Here is a 23,198-nt window from a genome sequence, read left to right on the forward strand (position 1 = left end):
ACTGAAATAAAGTTGTGTTCATGCTTTTATGCTACTCATTTGCACTCTAATGATGTATCTTGCTACTCTGAGAGCAAACTGCAAAGGGGTGTTCTTTTTCAAAGCTAGAGCTGGGAAGTGGGGGGGGCCAAACTGTCTCCAATCAATCGTGGAACAACAGCAATTTTCATCCCTTACATTAACCTCTATTGAGAATGAGATTGTGATTTTGCAAAAAAACATCATCTGAAGATATCATTGGTGATTTTATGAAGAAAAAATCTCAAACAGTTCATGCTAATCTTTGTTACAGTTTTTATCACACAAAGAAAAAAATAGCATGGTCAGTTTTTTTTTCATAGGCCCTTTAGTTTTTGTGGGCCTTAGCCTTAAGCACCGTCTACTGTGCCTATTGGATAATATTGCCCCAGTCTACAATTATCCCCTATCAATTTAAATTCATGTCCCACATGTATCATGTGGCTAAACATAAAAATTCTTAAGGCATTTAGTTTACTCAGACCATCTCAGACATTTTCCAAACAGTGTAGATTACAAAACTGAAGTCTCTCTTGATAAGAATAAGCCTTTGTGCCCTTAATCAATCTTGTCACTCTACTCTGTACCCTTTCCAACAAGTCCACATCTTAAAATGGATCCTCCAAGTCTGTATGCAATGTTGAAGATGCAATGTGCAACGTGACCACTGCTTTATATAATGAAGTAATTGCCTATTTATCTCCTATATATATAATCTTTGTCACAGTTTTTAACAATGATGTAATAAACAATAACACAATAATAAAACAAAATTCAAAGAAGTTCTGCCAAGAAAACTATATCAGATTGTAGATTTATTCCATATTGCATGACCCTGCATTTTCCGGTGTTAAACCACAGCTACCATTACTCAGCCTATCCAAAAAATTTATCTAAATCTTGAAGTAGCATACCATGATTACCATTAATTACCCTGCACATCTTTGTATCAACAGCAAACTTAGACATTAAACTTGAAATATTAATGAATTTTAGACACAGTAAGGAGTCAGAACAGAATCCTGTGGTACTCCAATCATAACACTAGTCCATGAGGAGTATGTTCATTTATAACTTTATAACTTTTATAACTACTCTGTCTCACAACTTAACCACCCCTTTATTCAAAGTAGTAACTTCCCCTTTGCCAAAAACTCTACTGAAATCTATATATGTGATGTAAAAGTTATTCCCTGTATTCACTTCTTTACCAACAAACTTGTAGTAGCTAATTAGTTTAGTCAGACATGATCTGCTATTAACAAAACCGTGCTGTAATTTTCCTTTGTAATTTGATATCTATGCAGATCTTGTATTGCATCCTTAACTTTAGTGTTGTATGTCCTTGATAGTTTATTCACCAGTAAAGGATAAAAAAGATATTCATAATACTCACATATGAACTGTCCCTCACATATGAGTGTCCCATAAACCATACTGCAAGTATTTCACAATAATGTCCTTTTTAAAACTTTTCTTTTTTTTTTTTTTACAGTAAACTTATACACAAGGTTTAATAATGTTGCAAAAAAATTAATTTTATTCAATGATTTAATGATTTTACTTTGTTAATATTCTTTCAATATAAGAATATTCCTTCTGCAACCATTCATTTGTTCCATCGTGTCTGCCACCAATTAAAATATTTTTTTGGAAATCTTTCATGATTTCAAGAATTATTTGTTTTGTCTGAAGATAATAAAGCACTCAAGCCTATGTTGGTATAATTATGTTTATTTTTGAATTGGAAATTATACATAATGGTGTCAAATGTTTTGTAGTAATTTCTTACCATTTCTTCAGTGACAGTTGTCTTTGCAATATCACCATCACAAAGGGTCACTTCAGTCCCAAGAACTTCAAATACATACATATTTCCAGTTTGGAAATAAACATAATTATACCAATGTTGGTTTGAGTGCTTTATTATCTCCAAACAACAGTTTACCTATGCACCATTCCATTCCATTCAAGAAATATCTTAAATTATTATTTATTTCATTTGGTTGGGTTTCTCGAAATGACTCAAATTGCTTTCCTTTCATATCCTGTCTTAATTTTGCGAACAGCCAAAAATCACATGGTACCAGATCAGGTGAATAAGGTGGGTGCAGCATGATGGGAATGTTTTTATTGTTTAAAAATTTCTGGATGGTGAGTGATGTGTGACACGCCATATCACCATTTTTCAGGTTGTTCAGCAGGATGCATCTCTTAGCCATTTTAAAACTTCATGGTTGCTGCATTAGCAATAACACCTCACAGAACAAATTCTGATTAACACTATTTCATAGTTGTTTAAAACTGCGATCAAATATTACCTTCACAAGTGATTTTGACTGTTGCACCGTTTTTGGGCCTTAGTGATGAGCTATTTTCAGTGGGGCATTGAATCTTTGTCCCTGGGCCATATCCATACACCCAAGGCATATCGCATGTCATAATTTTTGTTAAAAAAAATAAAAATAAAAAAACACAGGCTCCAATACAGCTTTCCCAAAAGCTCAGATGAAATGGCAACTAGACAATGTCTTTGATCTTGAGCGACAATGCAGGGAAAAAACTTGGCACTCACTCACCTTATGCCCAAATCCACACTCAAAATGTCCAGAATTGAACTAACTGAAAGGGACATATCCTTGGCAATTTCTCAAATGGCCAGTTATCATTCCAATCAAATGAGGTGTGGACTTCATTAATGTTTGGATCATTTTGGAATGTTGACATGAAACTGCCTTCTTTCTACATCTTCAAAGGAAGGTCCTCCACAAAACCTTTGAACCTGCTCAAAAACTGCCTTTTTTTGTCATAGCATCTTTGTAAATTGTAATGAGCATTTCACATTACTGACTTTCAAGTTTACAAAAAAAATTTAATGTTCACAGTTTGTAGAAGTTTCACCATTTTTTGCCACACATATGACAAATAAGGAAAACAAGTGTTCACTTGTTGTTGTTGTTTTGTTTTTAGGAGCATTAGCAACTAAGGCCATATTGCTCCGGGTATATGCGGTGGTCATTCTCTGACCTTTCCACATCCTCCGTATTTGGTGGTCACGGGCTCGAACCCCGGTCTAATCAAGAAGCGTGTGCTATGCACTGCCGCTCCTGCCCACCTGGCTACGGAGGCGCCTAAGTGTTCACTTGAAGCTGCTTTTCATTCATTAGACTAAAGTATAAGAACAAGATAAAAGTTTTGTGTGTGCGTGTATGTTCAAAAAATATCACTAAAGACCCTACCTATGAAAGACAGGGACTTATTTGAAAGTTTAACCCCTGGAGGCTGGGAAGGATCAAGCAATCCCTTTAGCATCATCACTGTAATCTTGGTTGATGAAATAGACAACTTGATGATGGTGCACGACTGAGATAAATCAGTCATAACAGCATTTGCATCAAATTCAACTGAGGAATGAGATGATCCTTTTACAAGCAGCGTGAAAACATCGGCATATGCCAGTTTAGGGATGTTATGAGCAGTCCTAGAGAGCCACCCATCCAGGACAAGGTTCCAAGTAAATGGACCTAACTCTGAACCTTGTGGATGACTGACTGATGGGTTGAGGCCTGAGAGTAACAGTAACAGATTGATCTTCAAAGTAGCTTTTAGTTAGATTATACAAAGGGACTGGACAAGATGCGTGATGCAACTGAGCAAGAAAAAAAATATATAATAAATATGGGGAACCAAAGACGAATGCACCATTAAAGTCAATGTAGATGGGGCAGAAGGGCAATAAGACCGTATGACAAATTGAAATAAATAGGCCTTCATTCAAACATTAATTATATATTAGTTTGCTGTAGCCTACTGGTCAGGCGTGTGGGTGCATAAGTACATGTGCCTTGAGTGACCGGGGTTCAAGCCCGTGACTGCTGAATACAATGCTGTTTCTTGTATTCAATCTATCTTGCGAACTCCTCTGACCGTTTGGTCATCCCGGAGTATAAACAGAAAATTTATTTATTTATTTATTTATAATGTTGGTAAGACAGTTGGACAAAATGTATGAGACTGCGTAATGAAAATTTCTTAAATACGATCTAAACCAGAGCAGCTGGAGCTATTCATTTTAGCAACAGCAAGATTAACTTCAGTTTGAGAGAAGGGACCAATAGCAACCATGGAAAAGTACGTAAAGTTATCAATATGAATTTGGCAATGCTCAGGAAGGTAAATCTGGATTATCTGTAGGATGTTTTAAAGAAGTTAACCAACTTTTCAAAGCGATCCCACAGAATTTGCTTTAATGAGAAGAATTAGACTAAATGTATTGTCATTATAGGTTATAGAAAACGAGATAGCCTAGTGGTCACTAGAGGTTCCTCAACCACAAATCAGCAACAAGCAAGGAAATATACTGAGAAGTGACAGTAATATCAATGTTGCCTTCCCCATTTAAAAAACTAAAACTGAAGGGCATACCCAATTTGTTTAGAACAGAAAATTTATGAGATAACAAGAAGTCCTCCTTGGAGTTAGCAGCACCAGAGAACCAGAAACTGGATTTAGCATTGACATCAGCCATGATTACTAAACAAGAAGTTCCAACAAGAGAGATAACATGATCCAGGTAATGCAGATGCTAAGCAATATCAGAGGTGGGAGAGCAATAGAGGGATACAAGGAACAGTGAACCAAATGACCCTGAAACATTGATGCAGAATGCAAATTGATTAGTCAAACTACTAATTTTGACAACATCCAGAGTTAACCAACAACTGTGATTATGAGGTCAATAGAAGTGCTTTGCTTACAAAATTTTTCAGTCTTGGTTATCAAAAGTGGACAGAAGAATGGCTTCAGAAAAAAGGAACATTTTGATGATTATATATCGTCGTACAGCACATCCTGCCGAGACACTTAAGTTGACAAATATATGGCTTCCACCACCAGTTTTATGCAGCCACTGGATCAAGGCATTATTTATAACCACAAGACAGCATATAGAGCCTGCCTGACAGGGTATTTGATCCTCAACATGGAAGGAGGGAACAATTTATCTTGGAAGCTATCCATAATCTTGTTATTGCTTGGGACAGTATTGCATCAAGTATAATAATCAACTGCTTTAGAAAGAGTGGCTTTGGAGAGAATATCATCGAAAAAACATGGTCCAGCAGACGAATGTGATAGCAACATTGAGGAATGGGGGAATTTGAAGAAGCATATAGATTTTGTTGGCGAATTTGAAGAGTTTGTGAAGGTACATGATGTAGTTTCTACCACAGCAACACAACACCAGAAGAGCTGCTGAGCACCAAGCAAAACAATGATGTTTTTGTTACCAGTGACAGCAAAAGTGAAGAAGCATACACACTGCAATCTAAAAAAGATGATCAAAATGCATTGAGCATAATAGAGAATGTATTGGCCTGCAGTAATTTTAAAGAAACGACTATTGCATTTGATAATGTCTGTGCTGTAGTTAAAAATGCATATAGGGCAAAAACTGTGCAAAGAACATTGGATTCTTTCTTTAAATTAGATTAATTTATCAAAAAGTTAATGGTTTGCATGTCTCCTTTTATATTAAGATTAATCCTTGTAACTTTGATACTAAAATATTGTATATATCAAAATATATACTGTACAATATTTTCATTTACGTTAATTGCTTTTCTCTTAGTTTATCTTACAAATAAAATAAAATCTTTAAAAAGTGTGTTATTCTTATTACTGTATTGTTAGACAAGGCTTTAGCTTTTATTATTTTTTATTTTTATTATTTTATTAATTTAAATTAATTAATTAATTTATTTTTGATATTATTATTCTTAGATATATAGTATGTGCCAAAAAAAAAAAAAAAAAACCCACGGTAAAATTTTGACACTTTTGGGGGACCTTGTTACTACAAACCTCGTTATTACAAAAAATGAAAATTTAGGTCCCTTGAACTTTGTATTAATGAGATCCAACTGTATATTAATATATTGATAATATAATATTAATACTTACTAGCCATATGAATAGGATATCTACACTTGTCTGAAATTATCTTCACATAATCTGGGATTGAATGTCCATGCTGAGCCACCAGCCTTATTCTGCCTTGTAGTTCAACATCTTCTGAACTGATGGCATAATGTCTTAGCTCTTGAAAACTGGAAAATCTCTTTATAAATCTATCTTTGATTTTATCTGTATAAGAAAAATAAATGTGAATGTTTAAAGAGATATAGCTATCAGAATAAGAAAAGAGATAAAGCTACTTTCAAAGAGTAAAATAATTTTTATAATTTCTCATAAACAGATTTGTTGTATTCCTGCACAGCATCATGCAAATTCTCACTAGATTTTTTATTATAATATAATTTTTCTTTCTTATTTTTCTCTTCTTCCACAATTTAAATTTATGGGATATCCAATTTGCACAATGAAATTACAGTAAAATTGTGTTACTGTTATAACAATGTATTTGAGGAAACCAGAAAAAATAATGTAAAATTAAGTGATAATGAATTTTTGTTAGTTTTATGTTTTTATGCAAAATTTTAATTTTAATTGTATTTTTGACAATAAATCCAACTCTAAGTGTTTTGCAGTAGAATTAAAATAGGAAAATATTAATATTTAAAATAACAAATTAAAACAAATGATAACAAATTAAAAAATACTGAACTTCACGTAAATTTTGAGGCAAAAAATTAAGTGTATTGAAACTAGATAGGAAAAAGACTGTTCATGTAGTATTGCATTATCATGACAATGATAACAATCAGCTCCATACTTCAGACTTAGCTGTTGTTGGTATGAAGTTTAATGACGCAAGGATTACTGAGGCCGAATTGTGTTTATTTGTGTTTATTCAGTTGTTATAAGAAACAGCTTATTTTTTATAATAACTGAATGATATACATGCATATAGGCCAGTATTTAAGATGTTTAGAGTTCTTCTATACTGGCATAATTTCCAAGGAAATGGGATAAACTTTGGGCTTTGTTCAATCTGCTGTATGACTGAACGGTGCTGGAATGGATGGATAAGTAAAGAGGCCTGTCTAGAAGAAAATGGTAGACCGAAGTTGGGAGTGACACGATGTGCACTGGGGGTGGATCTTCTCTCAATAACAAAAACAGGTGTATAATATGAGTATGCCCAATTCTCAGCCTTGCCAACACCACTTCTCATCTGTTTTGTCTGAATTGAGAGAGCCACAACTTTGGACCTTGTTTTATCTGTAAAGTTTGTCATTAGTTTTACTTTTCCAGATCTGTGACCAGTTTTCATAACAGGCCTTGTGAATTATAGGCTTGTAATCAGTAGCGTAGCTACCCTTTTTTGGGCCCGGAGGCAAAGAACATGTTCGGGCCCCTATTTAATTAATGAAAATTGCAAAAACAGGAGACAGTCAAAGACGTCGAGCCCCTGAAGGGCCCGGGCCTAGAGGCAATTGCCTTGCCTGACTACATGGTAGCTACGCCACTGCTTGTAATCCATATAAGGAACTTGAAGGTGTTGCGAGAATGTGGTAAGAGGTTGGTTAGCATTTTCATTCCTCTGGAGTTCCAGAATATCTCAGGGTCCAACAAAATGTTACTGATTGATTGGGCTCACTGCAGAAGAATAATGATAGTGAATAGTTTTCAGTATAGGATGACAGGAAGAGAAATTTTCCCTTATGGCAAAGACTGCACAACTGCACTGAGAGAGAGAGAGTCAGCATAGATTGGGGCAGATGAAATAGAATGTTCAACAATCTGGTCAAGGGCTAGCTTTATGGCATACAGCTCAGCAGTGAAGATACCACATGTGGTTAGAAATGAGGCTGTAACTGTAAATGAAGGGAAAACTTCTGCAGCACTTACTGCATTGTTAGTGTTTGATCCATCAGTGTATATTGCACAGGCATTGGAGTTGAGAGTAGAATGAGCTGCATGCAACTGTCTGATATTGGAAGAAGATAAAATATTCTTCTCCCATTGGAGAAAGTGGTCATCATGAGAGGACTGAACATATAACCAGGTTGGCATGGGAAGAGTTGTGTCCTGAGAAATGTCACTTAAATCACATTCCAAGTATGAAGTTCTTCAAGTCTGAAACATGCAGGTCAGTTTTCACGTGGTTTACTCTCATAAAAGGAATCCCACTGGGTATTATACAGGTACTCTCAACTAGGTTGAGATGGGAGACTTCGGATCTTAGCAGCATAGTGAGATAGCATTGTTTTTCTGTGGAATGGTAATGGCAGATCATGTGCTTCAGTGTAAAGGCTTTAGACTGGAGAGGCCTTGGAAAGCTTCCAGGGCTGTCCTCAGAGCACTGTGCTGGATGACATTTAGTCATTGTAATGTGCTTCTCCTAGCATAGTCGTACACCAGAAAACCATAATCTAGATGTGAACGGATTAAAGACTTGTAGAGGTGTAGTAAGGTATACCAATCAGCTCCCTGTGGATGAGACTGATTAAAGTATATTCAATGCTTTAGATAAGTATTTATTAAATGAAGTGAGCTTGGAAATTTAGCTTGCTATTTAATATCAGTCTAAGAAATATAAAGGTATTAAAGTGAGAATGGAGTACCGATTACCTGCAATTCAGGTTGGAGAACCCGTCGTTTTGCAAGCGATGGGCTCTCCAATGGGCAAGATATCGAAGAAATTGATGAATTTGATTACTTAGGGTCAAGAATAAATAAAAATAGTGACTGCTCAAATAATGCAAAGAGATGACAGGCAATTGCTAAAACCTTGGTCACTGATCTGATAAAATTATGGAGAGATCATGTTCTGCCCCTAAAGACGAAACTGAGAATCACTGATTCGTTAATTTTTCCATTTGCCATTTATGGATGTAAAGGATGAAATCTGAAAAGAGTTGATAGGAAGAAAATTCAGGCATTTGAAATGTGATGTTACAGGAGAATACTGCATATTTCTTACTTGGATTGAAGAACAAATGAGTGGGTATTGAATAAAATTGGCAGGCCTAAAATTCTTCTTCATTGAATGAACAAAAGAAAAATGAAGTTTTTTGGTCATATAGTAAGAAGGGCAAACTTTCTGTTGAAGAATATAATGGAAGGCAAAACCGAGGGGAAGAGGTGCAGAGGAAGAAATGCAACTAGGTGGAAGGATGCAATCAGTGAACTTCTGGGCATGACACTTTGCGATGCTGCTTGTATAGCACACGATCAATGCAGTTGGAGGAATTTGTTGGTGGCCACAACAGCTCCTCAGGGAGCTATATGACTGGAAGAAGAAGATACTTTGAGACCGATAGGAAATAGTAAAGTGGCCAATGGATGATGTCCATTAAATGGTCATCTGAATACATGTAAGTTTCAACAGTTGTTGCTATCTCAAATTTTAAATAGTGCTGAACTAAGTATTAATCCCTGGATGACTCCTTTCTGAATGTGGGATGCAGAGGATTGTTTTTATATTGGACCCGAAAAGAATGAAGGAGCAGGAAATTGAGTTAATTCAGGCAAATAGCTGCTTAGCCCTAGAAGGAAAAAGATTCATAATAATACCATGATGCCAGGTAGTGCCAAATGCCTTTTCAAAGTCTCAGTTGACCATGACTAGATGTTCTTGACAAAGGTATTGCTGATATGAGATTCAGCTCTGATGAGCATATCTGGGGTTTATTTGTTCTTCCAAAAGCCATAGTGATGATCTGGCAGAAGATGCTGTGACTCCAGGATGAACCATTCTTTTGAAAATTATACACACACAGCTGGTGGGTATAATTTTCTTGTAAGAGATATTGGCCTGTAATTTTGAACAAAGGAGGGATCTTTTCCTGGTTTTGGTATGGTGATAATGAAAGAATGTTACCAGGAAGAAGGATAAGCATTTTCAGAGAAGATCCAATTATACGAAATTAACAGGATACACAAGTCCTATTCAAGTAAATGCTTCAGCATAACATAATGAACACCATCTGGGCCTGCAGCACTATTGGAAGATCCAATTAATGATTCTTTAAGTTCTATTAATGTAAATGGTTATGGTTGGTTGTATGAGAATGAGTGGTGTATGAAGAAGTTGATTTTATACCATTCTGCACTTGCTTTGATGCAGGGTTTGCACTCCCCCCCCATGCAAGAGACCTTTATATTTTAGCATTAAATCAGCTCATACACCAACCATAAGAATAAGTATTTACTGTAACTAAAATATTTACAAATTAAAATAAAATAAATATTTACAAAAACTGCTATTATATTAAATTAAATTATATACATGTGAAAAATATTAAAACTGTGATAAAATCCTTGAGATAAAATACACTAAAATAAATCGGATTAAAAGCGATAAAAACAATAAAAATCTCTGGAGCTTTCGGAAGCATCGGCTTCCTTCCTCAGCAGTAACAAAACTTCCTGCAGCACGTCCGTATATAACAGGCTCACGGTACTTATACACGTGGTGCAGTCGGCGCATGGTCTGATCTGGAAGAGGAAATAGCTCGGGAACGTGTTAAGCAAAACCGTCCATCCGTACTTAGGATGATAGTTTCAAACAGAGGATGCATACGCATACCTCTGTCCCTATTCATAATATTGTGGTCGGATGAACAGATTTGTAGGCTCTCGAGCCATTTATGGTTCCAGAACCCATGCGCTCGATTCACAATAACCGCATCCTCTGGGGAGATTTGATGCTGCTTCTCCCAAAAATGTTCAGCCACAGCAGACTTATTGTAATCAGCGGTTTTTATAGCATTTGCATGCTCCCCCAGACGATCCTTGAGCCGTCGTTTTGTCTCACCCACATAACATTCCCCACAATCCGGGCATTTTATCCTGTATACTACTCCACTACTCAGGTCCTTTGCTATTGGGTCTTTTACCTGAAACAACACTGTGTGCAACCTCCGCCCGGGAAGCTGCACACAGAGTGTTTTATAACACTGCAAAACTCTAGCAAGATGCTCAGTAACGGCCGGATAGTAAGGAATGTATGCAGTAGCCACAGGAACAAACGGTTCCTGACGGTTAGACTCTATTCAACTCTACTAAACCTGTCTCTGGGGGTATCCGCATTTTCTAAGGTCTGCTGTGGCTCATCTAATTTCACATTCTTTGTCCTCAGAGGTAGTGCAGTGTGACCCTGCTCTATCTAGTAGAGCTTTCACTACACTATTCTTATGCTGCCCAGCTTGTGCTGAACTATAATGGGTGTACTGGCCTCTGCACATAGGTTTTTTAAACACAGAAGTTTTGAGTCTATGGCCTATCCTAGAGACCAGTACATCCAAGAAAGGAAGGGTACCTCCTGTCTCCACCTCTGAGGTAAATTGTATAAATTGGGAGAAGCTATTAAGCCAATGGAGTGCATCATCCTCTCTCCCCTTCTGGACCACGGTGAAGGTATCATCAACATACCTTTTCCATTTCTTTATGGGAAACTGACATCCACTAAAAACCCTGTCCTCTAACTCCTCCATGGCCAGATTGGCCACGATGGCGCTAATAGGAGATCCCATGGCTGTACCGTGAACCTGTTTGTACATAACGCCTTGGTACACCGTAGTGGTGCTGGCCAGACAAAGTTCCACACCAGAACAAATATCCTCTACATTTAAAAGTGATCTATTACCCAAAGAGACATCGTTACTCAAAGATTTTCTAACACAATATATTCCATGTTTAATTGGAATGCATGTGAATAGTGACACCACATCAAAAGAAATCATGCTCTCGTTTTCATTTACAATCAAATCTTCCACAAAATTCACAAATTCTTTACTGACTTTTATGACATAGTTGGACTGGCCCACTATAGGCGAAATCAATTTAGCCAAATACCCTGACAATACTATCCGGGTGTTACTGATCATCTTGCTAGAGTTTTGCAGGGTTATAAAACACGCTGTGTGCAGCTTCCCGGGCGGAGGTTGCACACAGTGTTGTCTCAGGTAAAAGACCCAATAGCAAAGGACCTGAGTAGTGGTGTAAGTATACAGAATAAAATATCCGGATTGTGGGGAATGTTATGTGGGCGAGACAAAACGATGGCTCAAGGATTGTCTGGGGGAGCATGCAAATGCTATAAAAACCGCTGATTACAATAAATGCTGTGGCCGAACATTTTTGGGAGCATCAAATCTCCCCAGAGGATGCGGTTATTGTGAATCGAGCGCATGGGTTCTGGAACTGTAAATGGCTTGAGAGCCTACGAATCTGTTCATCCGACCACAATATTATGAATAGGGACAGAGGTATGCATATGCATCCTCTGTTTGAAACTATCATCCTAAGTACGGATGAACAGTTTTGCTTAACACATTCCCGAGCTATTTCCGCTTCCAGTTCAGACCATGCGCTGACTGCACCACATGTATCAGTACCGTGAGCCTGTTATATATGGACTTGCTGCAGGAAGTTTTGTTACTGTCAAGGAAGGAAGCCGATGCTTCTGAAAGCTCCAGAGATTTTTATCACTTTTAATCCAGTTTATTTTAGTGTATTTTATCTCAAGGATTTTATCACAGTTTTAATGTTTTTCACATGTATATAATTTAATAGCAATTTTTGTAAATATTTATTTTATTTTGTAAATATTTTAGTTACAGTAAATACTTATTCTTATGGTTGGTGTATGAGCTGATTTAATGCTAAAATATGAATTTGCCCAACCTCAGAGGCCTTTTTTCAGGATGACCTTTATATTCCCTAATACACCTGTGGCTAAACTGCTGGAGGAACACCAGACCAACACTATACTATCTCTGTATAGTGTTGCAGTATAGAGATTCCACTGCAACACAGCATATACAAATGCAGAGTTGCCCCCCCCCCAAAGGGTGCTGCTTAATAAGCAATACTATGTACTATGTCCTTTCTGTAGACATTGTACTACCCATATTCAAATTCGGAATCCCTCCTATTTGAGTAACACCATATCTCCAATATCCTCACAATATCTGCATTTCATGATTTGATCAGTAATTAAAATTCATGAAATTCATTTACTTATACTATACTACTATCATTAGTATCATTAGTGTACATTCAAGTCTATTTGCAACTGTTGTTATTCTTAGTAAAGTCTGTATATTTGCTTGTTCTTCAAGGAACTCCATTGAAATCCCCAACACCTTGCTTTCCAGGCTGTTGCAGGTTTGAATAGAAGCAGTGCAAGAATCCCTTTAACTTCTGCCTGCAGCCATTCATCTATGTCTGTACATCCCTCCCAGGCTAGCAGTTTTCTGACCCAGCTAACACTGCCTTGATAGCTTCAGCAAATACTCTTGTGCCCCCTTCCATTTAAATGTATCTCTCCCTGTAGAAACAGTCATTTGTGTTAATAAGCACAGCCCATGTTGAGAAAAATTCTACCCCCGTGAGCCTTGCACAGTCTCTCCAGTGCCAAATTGATTGACAACGCTCTCATCACATACTCCCTCCTAACATGTCCACTTTCAATTTAACTTGCAACTTTTTCTCAACATTGCTCTGTACCCATTAATTAAATCCTCAGATCTCTTACTCTTATATTACTAGTGCCAACAGGTGTAACAACATCACCTTTAGTGCCCTTAAAAGATGACCACAAAGCCATCTACTTTAGTCCCTGGCAGACATACCCTGATCCTATTCTACCTGTCCTATTTTGCACAATATATTTCCCACTTTCCTGACAATTGAATCACCAGCTATAGCCACTTCCTGTGGAACCAAGGATTTCTGCTGCAGAGGATGTCTTTGTGTTGTATGATGCTGGAGAATGGACTTAAGCATTGTGCTCGGCAGCTGAGTGTTTGATGAATCACACCTTTTTAATCCTTAAAGGGGAATTAATGGTTTTCTTTGGGCACTCATATAATCCCATCAGAGTATCAAGATGGTGCTTAAACTCCTCGTGCTGTTTGAAACCAACACACACATACACAAGCCCCCCATGACTATATCATGTCCCACTAGAGGTAGCTCTGTAAAAAGAGCACAAGTAATGCACACAACAGAAACCTGATTCACAGAACTGCCTTCAGAATTCTTCTCCGAATCAAAGCATTCTCGCTACTTTGAGCCCTTTGTTTTGATGCTTTAGTCTAAGGCATGATTTTAGTCTAAATTTAATTTTAAAAAAATCACAAGAAACTAAGAGATCAGAGAGAATAACACTACGCTAATCCTGCTTATTTAATGACAGTACAAACTGTGCTCTTTTGGATTATGTTGCTTATGTGATAAGCAAAATTGTCCTTTCCTTCTAGTGATTTGCCACTTCTAATTTAGTTAGATTAATGACAAGTTTAAATTGGCCAACACAATTTGCCATTTAGAATTCTGAAGTGTAGAGTCAGAATGTGCCTTAATTTTTATGTTGCTTGAATGATCAAGTATTTTGTTATTAGTTATTTTCTTATATCATTCTTTAAATTATTCATAATCATTAATTCAGGATCCAGATATAGACAACCAACCGATTTGACTGGTTTTAGAAGAAACAAAGGTTGGTGCATTTGAAGAAAGAATATGAATATTATGGCAGTGAGTGTTGCCGAGATTGTTCTTCCTTGTTATTGTTATTAATGCAAGTATTCTTTTACTCAACAAATTTTTTAAAAAGTTGTATAAGTCTGCGGATATCACATGAAAAGTGAAAGGAGGGGTGTTTGATTGTGTAAACTGCATCACATGCATAACTGATATCTGTACAAATTATATTGTGTGTGTTTACTTTTGACAGCTATGTTTATATAAAAGTTAGTCTGCAGAAGACTGGTAATTAGAAACCTCCTCTTTATGTAGTAGATGTGGCTTAAAAACTGATTAAATAGCTTTTCAATATTTTTGTATTGTTGATGAAACATATATGTTTTCCTTATTATTTTTATTTATTTTCAGACCTTTCGGAATCAGTCAAAGCTACCTGAAGGATGGCCTAAAAAAAAAAAATTCAAGCAATGACTCCTTTATTTAAAACTCCTTTTTTTTTTTTTTTTTTTTTTTTTTTTGACAAGCATAAGGTTGATATAATTAATGATTACTGTAACAATTACTGTATTAAATTTCTGAAGTTGTAGTTCAAAGAAACCAAGACTTGGGATCCACTGCTATTATGTCAATCTCTTTTGATGTGCTATTATTTAACCCAGGGGTGGTGGCAGGTCACCTTACAGGTGTCATTTGAAAATGATATTACTGCTTTAACTGTTACATGATGATTAAAAATCTAAAAAATTTTCTACCTTCCTAAATATAGTCAAATTATTACTTAATAGAATCTGAAGCAATTTTTTTAGGATTTGTATAAAAATTTCCCATGAAAACCTGTCAGGCAACTCACCATCATCTTTAGAGCCTTTGACTATTTTGCTTGAAGAGTGGCATGATACTGGACAAGTGCTGATGCTGTGTTTGTCTATAGTTTAAGATTACTTGTTTTTCTTCTCTCACTAGATCAATAAACATGTAGTCTTACCCTAATTGTTTTTGTAAGATTTATTATTGTTTTCACACAGTAAAGACAGCAAATCTGATATTTTCTCAAGATCACCACTACACTGCAGGAAGCAAGATAGGTATATTTTTATGTTATTTCAATTTTTGAAATAACATAAAAACTGAAGTAGCTAATGGTATTGAACATATATAATATGATTTTTTAATTTTCTAATAATATTTTTGCACATAATAAGCAGAAATGCACATGTTTGTTTGAAATTTCATGCACTTAATAGTTGTTTAAAATGGAAAAGAATAAAAGACTGATGATTCTATTTTATGTCAAAAACATTTGAAATTTTTTTCAGAATTAGTATTTTTTTGTTTTGTTATTGAAAATAACAGAAAACACAGCATGTTTTAAAACTTAAAAGTGTATACAGTAAGTACTACAATCCATTAAGAAAAGATGACATTGGCACTGTTTAAGCAAAAGTCAAAAAACTCAAAACATTTTTCAGAGATTAAAAAGAAAGTTGGATATTGTCACATAACCCACCACCATTTTTGCTAATTTTTGGGTCCCAACCCACTGCTGGGTTAAAAAAAAACATCATATTTTTAACATTTGTTTTCTACTGATAAATCTGAAAAGTTAAATCACATATATTAAAGAGTATAAAATTTTTAAAAATAATGCACGAGAATAAAAAAAAAAAGTGAGCTGCTTCTTTTTTTTTTTTTTTTTGACATTCTCAATATTACATATTATTCTTTTAAAATTTTAACATTTTCCTACCTTTAGTACACTGTTCACCAGCTAAGGCAAATAATCTGTAAATATCAACAAGCTGGTTCCATCCATATCCTGACATCCCCTATAAAAGAAATTGTGAACTACATGTTAAATGTCACCAATGCTATATACAAGATATTACTAATAATTATAAACACATACTGGCCAAAATATTATACTATGTCAGCAGTGTTCAAAATATTGTTGTATGAATCAGCAGTAATAGGAGCAGCTTCTTCCCACTTAGCAATTATCAGAGAATGGCCAAGGCTAGAAATAAAGGCTTAGAACAGTCTAGAAAAATTACTGCAGAAAACCTTAAATATAAGCCATGAATCAGGTATTGATAATTTGCACATAAGGCATGTCAAATTCCTTATGGGTTTCAAGCTAGTTAGAGCATTAGCAGTGGCAAATGCATGAAGGTAAGCTTATAAAGCATTAGCCAAAAAAAAAAAAAAAAAAAAAAAAAAAAAAGACACCTCTCATTTCACCTATTCATTCCCTCCAATAGTTTGTCTAATTCTTCCTTGAACTTTCACACATCCATTCTGCAACCATTCTGTCTCAATTTGAATTTGTGGCTCTTCGGGCATGTGGTCTGAGAAAGGGGAAAAATGGCATCAGCATTGAGCTTGCTCAAACCATTCAAAGCCTTAAACACCTCAATCAGATCACCTTGCAAAGGCCTAGTCTCCAGATGCTGCAATTTGCAGAACTGAAACCTTTCTTGGTAACAGCACCCTTTTGTTCAACTCGCCAATCTTGTTGCCTTTCTCTGTACTTGTTCCATCAGTTCTACATCCTTCCTAAAATGAGGCCTTCAAGACACGCATGCAGTACTCAAGGTGTGGCCTGCCCACAGTTTTATACAAATGGATAATCACTCCCTATCCCTGCTAGAAAAATTCCTGTATATCATTGACAAGACCCGATGAGCTGCTCTAGCAGCCTGTCTGCACTGCTCTGAAAACTTCACATCTGACTGCACAATTACCCCCAGGTCTTTTTCATTCTCCACTACGCTGAGTGTAGTACCACACAGTTGGTACATTACTCTGGGGTTGCTGCTACCCATATGGAGTACTTTGCATTTGTCAAGGTTAAACTTAAGTTTCTACTTTTCAGCCCATTTGGCCAAATTTTCTAGATCTTGTTGCAGCAGCGTACCATCATTACTGTCATTAACAACCCTGTCAACTTTTATATTATCTGCAAAATTGAACATTAAGCCTGATATACCTTCATCAATATCATTGATAAATACAGAAAACAACAATGGTCCCAACACCAAACCCTGGGGAACTCCAATAATAACATTAGTCAGTGAAAAGCAGTGTCCACCGATTATCACTTTGTCTTCTCACACTCAACCATCCGTTTATCCATAGAAGCAACTTGCCTTTAATTCCATACTGCTCCAATTTGTACAGCAGTCTTTTATATACAACAGTATCAAATGCTTTCCTGAAATCCAAGTATATGATATCAAAATAATTTTTTTGCATCCAGTTGCTTTGTGACCACATCGTAGTATCCAATCAAATTGGTCAGACAAGACCTCCCCTTAACAAATCCATGCTGTGTCTCTGAACTATTACTGCAGTCTTGTCTAGATGATCCTGCAATGCTTCTTTAACCAGTGACTCCATTATTTTCCCTAAAATAGAAGTTAAACTTAAGTAGTAAATTTATAATTAAATAGGTCTATAATTATTTGTGTCACCCTTTGAACCCCTTTTGTGAATTGAGCATACATTTGCACATCTCCAGTCATTGGGGGGCCTCCCCTGAATCCAAGGATGTTCTCATAATTAAGGTTTCATGCCTAATATGCCACCATCCATCCGCTTGGTGGAGCAGAAACCTTGATTAATTGGAGAAGGCCACCCATTGCCACTTGGCTGGGTGGCCTTCTGGGATCCAGTGTCAGTATTGCTGTGCAAACTGATGGCATTGTTTGTGATGAAAAGCCGTCAGCATGGGTGCTGTCACCAAGTGTCTGCTCCGGAGCCCAATGTCCAACAGAGTTCACTGCACTGTCATGTTGGAGACCTTTCTGGTGGCCCCACGGTTCATTCAGTTCACCAGTTAAGCAACAGTAGCATGCCGATCAGTCCTGACCAACAGTTTCAGCTGACGTTCACCTCTGGGATTAATGGTGCATGGGGCTCCACAACTGGCACATCGGGTCGTCAAAACTGTTCCATTCGTCCATTCTTGATACACTTTCACCACTGCAGCACGTGAGCATTTCACAAAGTCTGCTGTGTCAGAAATGCTGGCAGCTCTGGCCCAATAGCCAATGATCATGCCCTTTTCTAGGTCTAATAGGTTGCGTGCTTTGCCCATGACAGAGGCTGTTACTGTGTTTACGGATGCCGAACAAGCCTTATATGCTTGCGGTGTGTGAACTTGACACGTGCGCTGTATGATTCGCTAAGCATGTGTGATGTCTGCATTGGGGATGGTCATAATATTGTGACTGGACTCTGTACAGGACAGTTGCAATTTGTGTGTGGTTTCCTTCCTGGAATGCATATGTAAACAAAGATCAATGCAAATTAAGACCCATTATCCCATAGAAATGCATTAAAATTTGGGAGGATACAATTCATAAACAGTCACCAAGTAAAAATTTTTTGGCTTATTTTATGCAGATAAATTAAAATTAATAGAATTTTTTTTATAATTAACATAAACAAAGTAAATTTGAATGAAATTTTTAAAGAAAATTTCCACATACCGTAGGAGAAAATTATTTTTATAAAAAATTCAACTGAAAGTTATGTATAGTACAGTAAAAAGTACAGGTAACCTGTAACTTAAGAAATAAACACTTGAATGTAAAAAACAAATTAAAAAATTAAGATGTTAAAACTACGACTTTAGTTTAAATCTAGAAGAACTTCACAAATTAAGCTATGTTGAAGAGTGGATGGAAAAATTACAGTTCCTCTTTGGAAGAGCCCAAAGAGGAAAAAACTGGTGATCCCACAGGAGCTTGAGCTTGGCTGGAATGAGCAAGCTTTCCAGTCAAAGTAGAAGGTGCATCAAGAGATGCCACTTTTGGCTTTATGAAGAAGTGGCACTTTCAGCATTTTCTCTGCACAAAACCACATTTAATTATGTGGGTTTGTGCCGAGAAACTGAACTCTTGTTCATTGTTGGGTCATTCACTACATTATGTTCAAAGCAGCACTGATATATGCTAAAATTTTGCACAAATCTTTGATATTTAGACTATGAACAGGCTGTTTTCAGATGAATCTTGCTGACTTTTGGATGCCTTCTCAACTTCATGCAAATTTTCTTTTTCCAGTTCTACCAGGTCTCCTTTGGTCAACTTGTTAACATGAGATTCTTCATGTGGTGCATTACTTTAATTTTTATGCATATAATAAGATTTTTTTATTATTATTACTTATATTACAAGGGCACAATATTTCAAAATTGTGCAAAATAAGACTGCATAAATCATAACTGCACCATATATATATAAACTCAAACTTGTATATCACTATGGTAGGACAAAGCAATTCTCATAAGAAATAAAATTCTAATTTATAAAATAAGTCGGATTCTCAAGCATGATCTCTCGAGGGGCTATGGTCCATGGGAAGGGGGGAGCCTTGGGTTTTAAATGTGGTTGTGTTTTGCCATTTGTTTATTTCTGATGTAACAGCTGTGTGTGTTTTTTTTAAGTTGTAAGGCTCTATCATTGTTTTAATTGGTATATAGATTAATATTTAATTATTAAAAGTAAGTGGTTTATTTATTTCCTGTCCAACTACCCAAATGAAATCAATATTTTTATTCATGAAGGTGCTGCATGAATTCATTTATCACACAGGGTCACAGTTTGAGAACCCCTGATAATCTTTTATGGTGCTAGGATATACTCTGGTACTATCTGCAAGCAATATGTGCAATGAACGCAATTTATGCTCATTTGTAAAGAAAACTGTGAAGCAGAATTCTTCAGGTGATAGAGCAGTTTTTCCAAGTCTCCACAGTTCCAGCTGTCAATGAGATTTATGCCACATGGTACAGTCCAAGCTAATAATAAATTCTCTCACTGCTGTGAGTGGCCAGCAGTCACCAAATTTCTCTACATACATTTTTTTCAACAGATTTCCAGGCATTCAACACCTCTGTTAACTAAACACTGTTCAACTCAGCTGTTGTAATAATGAAATTGTACCCTTTTTTGGCCAGAGGACTATTAAAGAGTAAAAAAATAAATAAATAAATAAAATAAAATAAATCATTTTTTTTAACATGCCAGCCCTTGGATACTCCAATAATAGCAATGGTCTACAAAAATGATGCATGAAATAGCTCTGCATCAGTAATTATAAAATTTCATACAAATAGGACAGACACCACTAGCAGCATACACGATATCTATAGTGAGGTTGAAATAGTGAAAAGGTCTCAGAACATAAAAAATTTCAGTAATCAACATATACTGACGACAGAAATCATGGGACACCTACCTAGTAATGGGGCGCCTCCGTAGCCAGGTGGGAAGGAGCAGCAGTGCGTAGCACACGCTTCTTGATTAGACCGGGGTTCGAGCCCGTCACCACCAAATACGGAGGATGCGGAAAGGTCAGAGAATGACCACCGCATATTCCCGGAGCAATATGGCCTTAGTTGCTAATGCTCCTAAAAAAAAAAAAAAAAAAAACCTAGTAATGGGCAGGTCCACCTTTTGCCCAGATAAGGGCAGTCACATGGTGAGGACACTGAATCCACTAGTTCACGAAAGCATTCCATAGGTATTTCCATCCATGTTTGCTGCCCCGCTGTCCATAATTCCATTGCATTCCTGGATGGGGGATCCAAAGCTCGAACAGACCTTTCCACAGCATCCTGGCAAGTGCATTCTTTATTGTACCTGTTGTCCAAATTTCTCTTCAGTACATGCTTAGAACTCGGAGGGATACTTTAATTTTAACAACCGTGTGTGTGTATTTAAAATTTCAAGAGCCTGACAGTCTTTTAAACTGGAAAACACGGTGAGAACTGAGTCCACTAGTTCACAAAAGCATTCCACAGGTATTTCCATCCATGCTTGCTGCCTCACTGTCCATAATTCCATTGCATTCCTGGGTGGGGGATACAAAGCTCAAATGGACCTTTCCACAGCATCCCAAAGATGCTCCACGGGGTTCATGTCCGGGGAACAGGGAAGCCATTCCATGGTGGTAAAATCTGCTGAATGCTCTTTGGACCATGTTCTAGTCACCATGGCTCTATGGGGAGCTGCACTGTCCTGCTGGAAGAGTCCATTGCCCTGTGGGTGCATGCTGACCATGAAGGGATGCAGATGGTCTGCAGGGATGGACACGTAACCTGGACCGTTCAGAGACGCATCTAGATGTACCAGAGGTCCCAACGTGTGTCAGTTGACACACCCCCTAGACCATTACCAACCGTCCACCTGCCTGAACTGTTCCTTGTTGACATGACGGGTGCATAGCTTTGTGCGGTTTCCGCCAGATATGCACCCTTCCATCCACTCGAAATAACTGTAAACAAGACTCAGGAAACAGTCTCCAATCATCCAAGGTCCAGTGCCGATGTTCTTTTGCCAAGTTGAGGAGTAGAGTCGTGGTGTAAACAATGGGACTTTGGTGGGTCAGCGGCTCCCATAACCTACTGCGGATAATGATCACCTGACGGTCTTGGTGGAGACGTTTCTGGCACCTCCCTCGTTGAAGTCGGCGGTGATTTGTGCTCCTGTCACTCTCCGGTTGGCTGAAACAATGTGAGAGGGATGTCGATGGCCACGTTCATCCACCACCTTTCTCCACCCACAATACTGTCCACGATGAGATGTTATTCTGGAAATGGCGTATTCCCGATATAATCTTGAATGGGGGATAGTGCAATTTCTGTACACCCTCCGCAATAGAATGATCCATGCGTCGGGCACCCACTATCATTCCTCTTTCAAAGTCGATTAACTCACGACGTTTATCCATACTGACATCGAATTACCGTCTATATGAATGCAGTGTACCTAGATAACTGCAAGCAGTAGGTTCGTCCACTAGCAAGAGGGATGACAGCATCGCATTGCCCAGTAACCGGGCATCCCATGAATTCTGTCCTTTCAGTGTATTATTGAATAAAATGACAATACAGACATATAAATGAAACAAGCAACTGTAAAATATGATTTATTGCATTTCATTGTAACTTAATTAATTATCATTATTACTAATCTGGAATTAAAATTTTGGATGAAAGACAGATCTGTATTAAAACTTTACCCAATTCTGATTTCTAAAAATTGATAAGTACAAAACCTTTGTGGTAGATAAAACCCCAGTAAAAGCTCCTACCCCAGTAAAAGCTCCTCTAATGTGGAGTGGATCTCCACTGCGAGACTGACCACCACAACACAGTCGCACCACTTCATTGAATAATGTAGCATTACTCCTTGCTATAATAGCTAGTTGACCTTCTCTGTGTCCGTTCACATAGCCTAATAACAAAAACAAAAGGAAAATGGAACAGAATCATTCAACAAAAAATAGTTGGAGAGTATTAATTTTAACAAAAAACTGACTAAAATTAATGTTAACATAATGCAGACCTGCTAACTTTTAGAAGAAAAGTCATAATAGTTTAGTTTTCAGCCAGAAGAAACCAAAATGCAATAAAGTTTCTCAAAATGCAAGTATGTTTTGGAGAGAATTGTGATATGCACTTCATTGTAAATTAGGTCTAACTATCAGAATACATTAATTAAATCAAAAGAGAAATATAAAAATAATATAAAAATATATAATTTAGTTGCTGACATTGCCTGTAGTATTTACAGTTGATAAAATTAAATCCATATTACAAAACTGATTAATATTATGATAGCTTATCCATACACTAATATAGGCAAACACAGTACTTCAGTTTAATATATTAATTAAACTTTTTTAACATATTAAAATTATATATAAATATATTAATATATTTTTAATATGCTCCTTGAGCTCATTTTCACAATCAACTTTGGTTGTACAGT

General features: G+C 36.7%; 1 protein-coding gene across 1 annotated transcript in view; it reads right to left on the reverse strand.

The window, feature by feature from the left end:
- The window catches only part of LOC150086824 (F-box DNA helicase 1-like), a 501,907-nt gene that overhangs the window by 79,448 nt on the left and 399,261 nt on the right, over nucleotides 1–23,198 (reverse strand). Inside the window, exons 14-16 of the mRNA XM_090371598.1 lie at nucleotides 22,519–22,661; nucleotides 16,166–16,244; nucleotides 5,980–6,162 (exon numbers count right to left, since the gene is read on the reverse strand). Coding sequence (XP_090227724.1) covers nucleotides 5,980–6,162; nucleotides 16,166–16,244; nucleotides 22,519–22,661 — 405 coding nt within the window. The remainder of the gene's footprint in view (nucleotides 1–5,979; nucleotides 6,163–16,165; nucleotides 16,245–22,518; nucleotides 22,662–23,198) is intronic.

Source organism: Mastigoproctus giganteus, chromosome 4 (genome assembly GCF_048544385.1).
Source record: "Mastigoproctus giganteus isolate SK-2022 chromosome 4, ASM4854438v1, whole genome shotgun sequence".
Lineage (NCBI taxonomy): Eukaryota > Metazoa > Arthropoda > Arachnida > Uropygi > Thelyphonidae > Mastigoproctus > Mastigoproctus giganteus.